This window comes from Ceratotherium simum, chromosome 7 (assembly GCF_057802395.1).
Source record: "Ceratotherium simum simum isolate JZ-2026a chromosome 7, ASM5780239v1, whole genome shotgun sequence".
Lineage (NCBI taxonomy): Eukaryota > Metazoa > Chordata > Mammalia > Perissodactyla > Rhinocerotidae > Ceratotherium > Ceratotherium simum.
Window position 1 is genome coordinate 69,369,843 of NC_141906.1, and position 12,323 is coordinate 69,382,165.

At 44.3% G+C, this 12,323-nt stretch overlaps 1 protein-coding gene across 1 annotated transcript; it reads left to right on the top strand.

Annotated features, from left to right (window-relative positions):
- The first annotated feature begins 3,119 nt into the window (after window positions 1-3,119).
- FOXR1 (forkhead box R1) lies at window positions 3,120-12,323 on the top strand. Its single transcript, XM_004427240.3, has 6 exons — window positions 3,120-3,195; window positions 9,830-9,904; window positions 10,006-10,256; window positions 10,500-10,726; window positions 11,606-11,844; window positions 12,295-12,323. Exons 1-6 carry the CDS (start codon window positions 3,135-3,137, stop codon window positions 12,321-12,323), a joined length of 882 nt encoding a protein of 293 aa, XP_004427297.1. The 5' UTR covers window positions 3,120-3,134.

Below are 12,323 nucleotides of genomic sequence, written 5' to 3' on the forward strand. Positions count from 1 at the left end.
TCAGCCCTGAGATAACACTCTCTTTTTGCTGAGGAAGACCGGCTCTGAGCTAACATCTATTGCCAATCCTACTCCTTTTTTTTTCCCCCAAAGCCCCAGCAGATAGTTGTATGTCATAGTTGCACATTCTTCTAGTTGCTGTATGTGGGACACGGCCTCAGCACGGCCAGAGATGCAGTGCATCGGTGCGCGCCCGGGATCCGAACCCGGGCCACCAGTAGTGGAGAGCGCGCACTTAACCGCTAAGCCACAGGGCTGGCCCAACACTTGGTACTTTCTGTGTTTTGTTTGTTTGTTTTTATAATAACCATCCCAATGGATATGAAGTGGTATCTCATTGTGGTTTTGATTTGCACTTTAATGATTAATAATGTTGAGCATCTTTTCATGTGCTTATTGGACATTTGTATATCTTCTTTGGAGAAATGTCTATGCAAGTCCTTTGTCCATTTTTAAATTGGGTTGTTTGGTTTTTTTGATGGGTTGTAGGAGTTCTTTATATATTCTGGATGTTAATCCCTTATCAGATACATGATTTATATGATATAAACATTCTTAAATGGTACACTAATTTGAAAGGGGTGGTTGCATTACAGTAACTTTTTTTTTACAAAACAAAAATGAAACACTCATAAGGAAAAAGACTGGAAGGATATACATCAAAATGTAATCAATTATCTCTGGTTAATACAAAGAATGATTTTTTTTATTGTTTTTTCCTTTGTGCTTTCTATACTTTCAAGTTTTCTGCGTCAAACATGTATTATTATTATTATTTTGGTGAGGCAGATTGGCTCTGAGCTAATATCTGTTGCCAATCCTCCTCTTTTTGCTGAGGAAGATTAGCCCTGAGCTAATATCTATGCCCATCTTCCTCTATTTTTTATGTGGGACACCGCCACACCTGGCTTGATGAGTGGTGCATATGTCCGTACCTGGGATTCGAACCTGTGAATGCCAGGCCACTGAGCATGCTAACTTAACCACTGTGCCCCCAGGGCTGGCCCCAAATGTGTATTATTTTTACAATTAGGGAAATTATCATCAAAATTATTGGTATTAAAGGTAGAGTCCCAGCAAACTTTTAAAAAGGAGGCTGTTGTTTTCAATGTAGTTACAACATTTATCGGGGGTCTCCTATGCACCAAGTATTCTCCAAGTTTCTGGTCTAGTAGATAAGCACCAGGCAACACAGTACAGTGTGGATGGGCTCTAATGGGGAACTCAGGACGCACAAAGGAACCAGAGGGAGCTGCCTCACCCACTGGCCAAATCTGGGACAATTTGAGGATTAAAACAAATAATGATAGTAATGAATTATAATCCACTCTACAAAATAAGAATCCTTTGAGTCCATACTGATAATAAACAAACAAACAAGTATGGGATAAGGAAATGCTCTTCCTCACAATAGAACGCCAACGAAATAAATGGAAAAGTAATGATCAATTTAGAAAAATCATTTTACTACCATCATAGTAATGATTGATTCAGGCAAGAATCATAAATAGATGCTAGAATTAGTGGGTCCAAATTTGATGAGGAACAGGATTTCAGATCAAAGTATCTCCCTACAGATTGCTTACTAATTACAAAAGAAAAATAAAGGTAACTTTACAATAGAGAAACCTGGTGGACACCACTAAACCAAGTGATTGAAGTTAACATCACTAATAATGAGACAAATTGACATCATGTGCCTCTTGAGGCGATGTGCTAAGAAGGACTAATAACATCATATCTGTAGTATTTTTGCCAAAAATGCATAATCTAAGTCTAATTATAAGGAAACATCAGACAAATCTAAACTAAAACACATTCTACAAAATAAATGGCCTGTACTCTTCAAAAAATGTTAAATGTTATGAAAGATTACAAAGGCTGAGAAACTCTCCAGATTAAAAGAGATATGAAAATTAAATACACTGCATTGGCGCCAGCCCAGTGCCCCACAGTGGTTATGTTTGTCAGCTTCAGCAGCCTAGGGTTCGCGGGTTCAGATCCCAGGTGTGGACCAAGATACCACTCATCAAGCCGTGCTGTGGTGGCATCCCACATACAAAATAGAGGAAGATGGGCACAGATGTTAGCTCAGCGCCAATCTTCCTCAGCAAAAAAGAGGAAGATTGGCAACAAATGTTAGTTCAGGGCCAGTCTTCCTCATACACACACAAAAATAATAAAATATATAAATATGCTGCATGATCCCGAATTGGATCCTAGACCAGAAAACAAATTTATATGAACAACATTATTGGGACAATTGATGAAATCTGAATAGGATCTGTACGTTAAATATAGTATTGAATCAATGTTAAATTTTTTATTTTAATGATTTTCCCATTTCTGATTTTCTGGTTATCTAAGCCAATATCCTTCTTTTTAGGAAATACACACTTAAGTATTTATGGGTAAAGAGACATGATGTCTGCAAACTACTCTCAAATAGTTCAGGAAAAAGAATACATGTTTTATACATATGGAGAAAAAAATTAAAATGTGATAAAATGTTAATAATTGGTGTAATTGGTGAATTACAGGATTTAGGTATACAGGAATTCTTTATAGTATCCTTGGGATTTTTCTGTAAATTTGAAATCATTAAAAACAAAATTTAAAAATCACCCTTCAATCGTATCTCCAGCATGTACCACCACAGATGCGATCTTAGATAAACCGTAAAATCGATCAGAACTTCTAGAAAGTAGCTATTAATACTCTCAGGGGATCATTCTTAAAAGGTAGACTAATTGACTACCTAAAAGAAGAGCTTTGTGCAAATATAGAGGGGCAAGAGGAGCTGGGATACCCCCTTCCGGACCCCCAAGGTCCCCAGACCTCAAAATGAAAGCGCAGGAAGGGGGTTGAGGAAAGACGTCGTCGTATAGAGTACTCAGCCGAGGCCAGAGGAGCTTCAAGGCGTCAAATAGGGACTCTCCACACCTGAGCTGCCTCCAACTAAGTCAATCAGACCCGGGTATTTGAGGACGTGCCTCCGAGGCCTCAGCCTCAGTCTCTCCGACTCTCCCACCCCCTGCCGGGCTCTCCTCCCCCTAAAGGTGGACCTGAAACTTCGACACCTCGACTTCTGGGCCAGCCTCCATGGCCAGGTCCCGGGACTGCTGGACTGGGACATGGAGAAAGAGTCCTTTCTGGCCTTCACCACAGCGCACCTGCCCTTAGTGCAGCAGAACCGTGAGTCCCGGGGAAGGAGGGGGGCCGGAGGGGGGGGGCGTGCCGGCGCGGTGGGGGGTGGGGGAGCTCGCGGGAGCGCCCAGGCCAGTGGGCCCCCCAGCCTTCGACCTCCTCCTTTCCCTGGCTGAGCCTGGTTGGCGGCGTAGAGCTTCGGCGTCCTGCGGCCCCTTTGCTGAGTCCCGGAGCCCCCTCCCCCACCCCCTCCTCGCCGAGTGGCAATTGGGCCGCCGGCTGGACTGCAAGCTCACAGAGGGCAGCGGTCCTGCCCAAACCCAGCGGCCTTCTTCTTGACCCAACCCGCCCAGCTCCGACCCAGAACTTTCTAGGCCTCTTCTCGGCTTTTCCTCCATGGTGCCTGGCGCTGTTTGGCACACTACATATTTTACTCATTTTTTAAAAATTTAGTTATCAATTTTGTTCGAGGCTCTATCCCCACCTGTTAATACATTGCCTGACACCTAGAGGTTCTCAATATTTGCTGACTGGATGGTTGACTTGTGGTCTTTAAAATTTTTTCTTTGGCCCTCAAGTGCAGAGAGCTGAGGTAATCACCTACATTCATGGTACTTCATTGCCATCTGTTCCGCAGGGTACTTGGATTAACTCATTTTTCCCCTTCCTCCTCCACCCTCACTTCCATCACCTCCCACACGCCCATGTATTTACCCTAATCCATGCAATGTCTTTAGCTGTGTGTATCTTTGAAAACTATTTAGCATTATTTTGTATTCAGAGGTGACCTTAATTTACATAATGCTCAGCTTTTTTCCCCTACTCACATTGTTTTTGAGAGCTATTCTGGTTGCTAAAGGCAGATCTGGTTCATCATTTCTGACTGATGTTTAGTATTCTATCATCTGCATATACTTCCTTTTGCCTTTTAATTCTCCTTACTAATGGAGACCTAGATTGCCTCCTGCTCTTTGCCACCATAAGTAATGCTGATGCACGTTCCTATATCTTCACTGATTCAAGAAATATTTATTGAGCACCTCCAATTTGCCAGGCACTGTTCTAGACACTCGTGAAGCATAATGAACAAAACAGAAAAGGCTGCGTGGAGCTTGCATTCTACTGGGGGCAGACAGACAACTCACATAAAAAATATGTTATAAGGTGATAACTGAGATAGGAGAAAGAGGAGACAGTAAGAGGTTTCTGGAATGGGTTGGGGGAGGAGGTGGTGGCAGCTATAGTTTTAAGTAGGGTCATCAGGTTGCACTTCACTGGGAACATATATTTGAGCAGAGGGTTGAAGGAGGTGAGATAGTGAGCCAAGAGGATATTTAGGGGAAATGTTTCCCAGGCAGAAGAAATAGCCAGTGCAAAAGCCCTAAGGAAGGAATATGCCTGGAGTGTTTGAGGAACAGTAAAGAGGCCAGTGAGGCTGGATTAAAGTAAATAAAGAGATTAGAGGGTGTGGAGCAGAGATCAGGAAGATCCACTTTAAGGATGTTGGGCTTGACTTTAAGTAAGAAGCAGCATGGTTAAAAGAGTTGGAGCAGAGGAGTGACATAATCTTCAGCGTCATGAGTATGCAGCCTGCTGTACAGTTGCATAGGGTGCCTATACTTGGTTTAATGCTCTACCATCACTGTCTTGAGACTTTTAATAACTTTTGAACAAAGAGCTCCACATTTTCATTTTGCACTGGGCCCTGAAATTTATGGAACCAATCCTGCATGATCTATATTCTGAAAAGATCACTGTGGCTGCTGTAAATGTAGAGAGACTAGGAGCCTAGAAGCTGAGAGACTAGTTAGGAGGCTGCTTACAATCCAGACAAGAGATGATGGTCCAGTGGACCTCTAGGGTGGTAGCAGAGGATGTAGTGAGAAGGTAGAACTAGCTGGATTTGCTGATGGGTTTGATGTGTGGTGTAAGAAAGAGAAATTAGAGGATGACTTCTCTGAGTTTTTGATCAAGTGGAAGGATGGAGTTGCCTTGTACTGAAATGGGGGAAGCTTCTAGTAGGACAAGTTTAGGGATGAAGATCAGGAATTCTGTTCTGGACATGCTGAGTTTGAGATAGTTTTTAGATATCCAAGTAGACATGTTGAGTAAACAAGTGGATATATAAGTCTGGAGTTCTGGAGTGAGGTGTGGATTGTAGATATAAATTTTGACAGTCTTTGGTATATAGATGGCATTTTAACGAGTGAGAATAGAGAAGACAGTGAAGGACTAAGGATGAGCCCTGGGGGCAGTCCATTGTAAAGAGATTAGAGCGAAGATAGATAAATGGCAAAAACTGAGGAAATGACCATTGAGCATGAAAACTAAGAGAGTGTGTTCTCCTGGAAACCAAATCAAGAAAGGGTTTCAAGGAAGGCGTGGTCAGATGAGAGGAATGCTGCTGAGAAAACCAGTAAGAGGTAGACTGACAATTGGATTCAGCAAAGCAGATGATAGTGGTTTTGGTGGAGTGGTGGAGGCAAAAGCCTGATTGGCAAGGGTTTAAGAGTAGAAGGAGGGGAAGTGGAGACAAAGTATAGACAATTCTTCCAAGAAGTTCTGCCTCAAAGGAAAGCAAAAATATGGAGTAGTGGCCTGGCACAGAAAGTGAGGCAAAAGAAGTTGGTGTTTTTAATAAGATGAGAGAATTAATGAATGCTAATGAGAGTGAACCAATAGAGACAAAATTAATAACACAGGAAAGAGAGGAGAGTATTATTGGAACATTGTCCTTGAGAAGGCAACTGTACCAGAGAGGGAGGGAGGGAGACAGACAGAGGCACTATCCTTTGATCCCACTGAGACCGTCAATCTGTTGATCCTGTCACCCTTTCACTGCTCTCAATCACTGGATGTCCTCTCTTCTTTAACTAACTTGCAATCCCATGGTCAGATATGCTCATGCACTTGCATTCACCATCAATTCCTTTGACCCTCTATAGCTTTGGAGCACTTGCTTGGCCAAACCACAACCCTGATTAAATCCAGCTCTACCAAGCAAGTGCTCCAAAGCCGTAGATCAATGGACTGGTGATATTGGTGGTATCAAAGGATAGTTGGTGTTGAGAGGGAGTTAGCTGGAAAGATGGGAGGTGATGCATTTTTATGTGGTGCAAAAATGAGAGAGGTTGGAGAGCACAAAATGGAGAGTTTGCATACTGGTTTCGGTTATGACAGTGAAAAAGACTGTCTAAAGTAGGATGGAAGATAAAATCTTTGGAGAAGAGTTCAAGAAACTGAGAACCCAGGTTATGAGGAGAATCATCTATGTATCTATTGAACTAGCCAAGATTTAAGGCAGGAGTAGTGTTAGTGACAGGAGCCAGGAGCTAAACTCCTCTAAATGAGGGGGAGTGACCGAGAGTTTGGGAGATGACAGTAACAATGAAGATTAGGATATAAGTCCCTATATTAACTTGAATATACACACTCAGGAGTAGACAGTAAGGTATAGTAAATTGTAGTCCTGCCTGATTATTCTTCATGATGGCAGCACCAGTTGCTATGCAGATCAGCAATGGGATAAAGGATTCTATTTCCCTGCTTCTTTGCCAGCACTTGGTATTATCTGTTTTTGTAATTCTTGTCAGTTTTATAAATCTTGTCAGATGTAAAGTGTTACCTCATTATTTTATTTTTTGTAGGGGAGGAAGACTACCCTCTACCCACTCTGGGTCCTTTCTGGCAGGGGTATGAATTAAATTGACATGAGACAGAATAACAGAGAAAATGAAACAAAGCTTTATAACATGTATATATGGGAGAGACCCAGAAACATTGGGTAACTCGACAAAATGGCAGAGGTTCTTGTCTTAAATACTATCTTCAGCTAAAGACGAAAGAGGATGTTGAGGGTGGGGAGAGTCAGTCATGGAAGTTTATCAGAAAAGCACAGTAAACAAGAGTAAGGTTATTATGCAGATCTAAAGCCTCGCCTTCCACATTGATAAGTTTCTAGAGATGAGGTCATCCCACCTTCTTCCAGGTACAGAGAGGGAGATACCTTTACAAATGGAGATTTCCCTTACAAATGTAAATGTTTGGTAAACAGAACTTTGATAAGAATGGGTTTAGCAAGGACCCTTCCAGTCATCCATACCCAGAGTTATCTATGGTGATGGCCTATCCTGGGGACAGGCTTTCTGTCTTAAATCCTTTTAGGCAGTTAGTAGAGGGGGAGGTCAAAGTTTCTTTCTGAGTCTTCTGAGCGTTTATTGTCTTCAGCTTGAAATAATCCGCATACCAGAGTGGCGCATCTTGGGGCGACCTGCCCTGGACCCCCTCATGTTCTTATTACTAGTAAGGCTGAGCATCTTGTCAGTCAGGTGTCCCTTCCTTGTGAATACTGATTCATATCTTTTGCCCATTTATAGGTTTGTGTTAGCCTTTTACTTATTGATTTGTAGGAGCTATCTATCTATTAGAAATGAGAACTTTATGAGTTAAAATTTTTTTCTGGCTTATTTTATTGTCTTGATTTTTTTTTTCCTGTGATTTTTACTATGCAGAAATTATTAAATTTTTTGTGCAGTAAAATATCTGCATAAAATGTATAGGTTAACCTGAAGGTAATTGGCATCTTTATAATATATATGTCTTTGTTTATTTAGATCTTTCTTTATGTCCTTAAGTAGTGATTACATCTTTTTTCCCTAAAGGTCTAGTCTGTTCTTTGGTGGGTTAACTCCTAGGTACTTTATAATTTTGGTTGGTATTGTGAACAGTACCGTTTTTAAAAAAAAAGTATTTTCCAGTTTCTTAATGCTGGCATAGAGGAACAGTGTTGATTAGTGTGTTGCTCTTATACCCAGCAAACTTGCTGGACTCTTACTGGTTTTAATAATTTTGTATATAGATTTTTTATGGTTTTTCTGTGTTAATCATTTTTCTCTGTAAATAATGAGTTTTGCTTTTTTCTTTCCAACTTTATGTCTTGTGTTCCTTTTTTCTTTTTCGAATACTGTTTTTTTTTTTTTTAAGATGATGCTCTCTCCACTCTTTTTTTTTTTTTTTTTACTCCAAAGCCCCAGTAGATAGTTGTATGTCATAGATGCACATCCCTCTAGTTGCTGTACGTGGGACGCGGCCTCAGCATGGCCGGAGAAGCAGTGCGTCGGTGCTCACCCGGGATCCGAACCCCGGCCACCAGCAGCGGAGCGCGAGCACTTAACCACCAAGCCACGGGGCCGGCCCTCGAATACTGTGTTGAACATTAGTGATGTAATGGACATCCTTTCTAATTACTGAGCTCTCCAATAAGTATATCATCATTTTCCAGACAAAATCCTAGATTCTTCTGTAATATGATGACACTCATGGGAACAATGAGGGGGACAGAAATAGTTCCCCTTAACCCCAAGGAGCCAGCATAGTACCAAGCAGATAACTCTTATACCTGATTTACTCTTAGCCCACCACGTATTCATTTGTCCAGTTAAGTTGATCTCCTCCCGTGTGCCAGGCAGTAAATAAGACAGACCTGCAAATGGACTTGAAGCAAGTAATTACAAAATGTGTGCTATGGGAGTGTTTAGACAGGTGGTCAGAGAAGGCCTGCTTTAGAAAGATGTTTAAACAGAGACCTGATGGGTGAGTAGCAATTAACTAGGCCAGCAGGAAGAGGGAAGAGTGTTTCTGGCAAAGGAAACAGCTTGTGAGAAGGCCTAGGATCTAGAGTGTGGTCTGTTGGAGATGGGTGGAGAGCCTGGGAGGAATGACTCAACACTGATGAGGAGCCAGGGCCTTGAAGACTGTCTCAAGGAATTTAGATTTGGCCCAAGGGCAATGGAAAGCCATCAAAGTTTTACACAGACTGTGACAAGATTGGATTAACATTTTAGGAAGATCACTCAAACTGCTATATGATAAAGAAAAGGGGATAAATAGACCATTTAGGTTATGGCTTGGACTAGGATAATAGGACTTGGTGACTGATTGGGTGTGGCTGGACGGGAAAGAGAAGAGTCAAGAAAGATTTCCAGGTTTCTGGCCTGAACAACTGGTTAGATGGTGGTGCCTCTTGCTGAGACAAGGAATCCAGGAGGAAGAGCAGGAAGATGGAGTTTAGTTTTAGAAATGTCGTTCATGGGCCAGCCCCGTGGCTTAGCGGTTAAGTGCACGTGCTCTGCTGCTGGCGGCCCGGGTTCGGATCCCAGGCGTGCACCTACGCACCGCTTCTGCGGCCACACTGAGGCCGTGTCCCACGTACAGCAACTAGAAGGATGTGTAGCTATGACATACAACTATCTACTGGGGCTTTGGGGGGAAAAGAAAGAAAGAAATAAAATTATAAAAAAAAAAAAAAAAATGTCGTTCAGAGTTCCTGTGGGTTATTCCAAGTAAACACACACAGTAAACACATCTCGTAGGCAGTTATCCTTAAGGGCTAGCAAAGAAGTCTGGGCAAGAGGTAAAGATTGGGAAGCCCTATGTTTATAGATGGGACTGAAGCCACAGGCATTCATGAGATCATTCAGGGACAGTATATGTGGAACAAGAAGAGAAGAATGCAGAGGAGAATGAAAAGGCCGGAGAGCTAAGGAGAAAATCAGTACAATATGGTGTCATAACTCCCCAGGCAGGGCCCACAGCCATCTCCCACAGAAGCTTCTAGGCCCAGGATCCTGAGGCCACATTGGAAATCCTAGGATGTTTTGACCCTCTTCTTTCTTTTTGCCAGTTGCCAGATATAGACTCCAAATAATTGAGCCACTAAAACTACCTCTGGAAAAAAAACCCAACCCTGATAAAGATGGTAAGTAGAAGGGCATGAGTTCTCTTATATGGCCCTGTGGCCTGGGCTGGACACCCAAAGCCAGTGAGCTATGGCACACAATCTCCTTTTTGTATGCACAGGTCCAAGTATTGAGCCCAACCTGTGGATGTGGGTAAACCCCAACATCGTGTTTCCCCCTGGAAAGCTGGAGGTCCCAGAACCTAGTAAGGGGGAAGATCTGACAAGCACACTCCCCTCCCCTCTGTCGCCCTCAAAAGAAGAAGACTTTACCAACTGCTCAGAGGCCACAGTGGCGGAGTCACTGCCACCTTCCTCCAGCGAGCAGTCGCCCCCTCGGAAACGGTTTGCTTCTTCCCCCAGCAACTGGGAGGTAGGGATTTCTGGGGTTGTGGGCCAGACTTGGGCTGCAGGCAGGGTGGGCACAGGGATGATACATCAGAGAGTTCTGTTTTCTTAGGAATAACAAAGGGTTAATGGGTTCAGAAATTCACTGTGACCTTGGGTTGGGGAGAAGCCCAGATGGTGGCCCTAGACCACTACCCCTTCCTGCCAGTTGCACCCCTGGAGTAGAGGCCGTGGAGTCAGGACCAGTTCCTACTCTGTGCTCCTCTAGCTCACAGAAGAGGAGGAGGCTGAGAACCAGGATGACAGCTCCTCTGTGGCTCTCCCGTCCCCTCACAAAAGGGCCCCCCTCCAGAGTCGGAGGCTTCGGCAAGCCAACAGCCAGGAGGGGAGGCTCTGGTCCCGGCCCCCTCTCAATTACTTCCACCTAATTGCACTGGCATTAAGAAACAGTTCCCCCTGTGGCCTCAACGTGCAACAGATCTACAGTTTCACGCGGTATGTGCCCAGGGGGCCCTATGGGGGGGGGAAGGGTGGGGGTCAGGGCCCTTGGTCTGACACCTTCCAGTCTGCCCCAGGCCCTGGGCTGCTGCCTCTGTTCCCCAATCTGGGTCTGAGAGGATAAGTGTATTCCCAGTTCTCCTTTCTCAGGCACTGGTTCTGGGTTGTCACCGAATGTGTGTCCACACATCACAAGTACAGGAAGATATCTACCCTCACCCCCTCTCACATCTAAACAACCCAACTGTTTTATATCTTAGTTCTTTAAGACACAAATCCACCTGGGTCATAAATTCTTCCCCCTTCACTCTGAAGATTATCCAGTATAGAATCTGGTTTCCCCAATAGTTTCTCACATGCTTTCCCTTTGGATTGTACCATGTGGCACAACTCCCTGTGCCCCCGGGGGCCAGGGGAGCCCAGTTGAGAAGGGATTTACATTTAGCTTTGATAGTCATATACATATGAGTTTGAGAGAGTTTCTCAGTCCTTCCCTATATCAGAAGAGTCTCAGAATATAAATCCTCAAGTGGTGTCCCTCCTTGACCAGGATTCCTCTTACAGGAGTTGGTTGTCCTGATTTCTCCTCTGTTCCTATTGCAAGTCAAAGTCCTGAGCCCTCAGAGGGAGGGAGGAAAATGAGCCTGGGAATGGGGGCAGTAAACTGGGTTTGAAAGACGAGGGTTTGTACAAGCAATGCACCAGCTGGAGGTTTTGCCATGTGCTCAATCAGCAAAGAGCAGTTCTAGGCCAGCTTGCCATTCTCCACCTTGAGAGAACGGCTGAGGCTCCTGGTCCCTGGGGGAGAACATTCTCAATGGTAGGGCATCTCTGAAAGAAATCATGCCTTTCCTTACCATTCCTCCCTGTCCACAGACAACATTTCCCCTTTTTTCGGACGGCTCCAGAAGGCTGGAAGAATACTGTCCGTCACAATCTCTGTTTCCGAGACAGCTTTGAGAAAGTGCCAGTCAGCATGCAGGGTGGGGCCTGCACACGGCCTCGATCCTGCCTCTGGAAGTTGACTGCAGAGGGACACCGACGCTTTGCAGAGGAGGCCCGTGCCTTGGCCTCCACTCGGCTGGAAAGTATCCAGCGGTGCATGAGCCAGCCAGGTGTGAGGCCCTGTCACGTGTGGGGCTGAGGAGAGGAGAACTGAAGATCCTGAGTGTGCAAGGAAGGGGGGACACCATGGGGGACACCTTCTGTAGGAAGGGGAGAGGATAGCAGTAATCTGAGACCTGGGGGTGGTGCCTGTCTGACGTGGGACCCCACACACATGAGCATGGGACTTGAGTACAGGGAGTTGATGGACAAACAACTAAGGTGCAATTGGCCCTACTCACAGCCCAGCAGCCTAGGGAAATTGTGACCACATGATGTGAGAAGCATGGTATGAGAGGTTATGTGCAAAGAGGGCTTTTTCTTTCCTGGAGACCAGGTGGCATTTGGGCCTTGAGAGAGGCGGGGAAGTAGATCATCTGCTGGGAGAGAGCTTTCCAGGCTTAGGGAACAGCAGCTGCAAAGGGCAGATAGATTCCTTTGACTCTCTTGTTTTCTTCCAGATGTGATGCCCTTCCTCTTTGACCTTTAA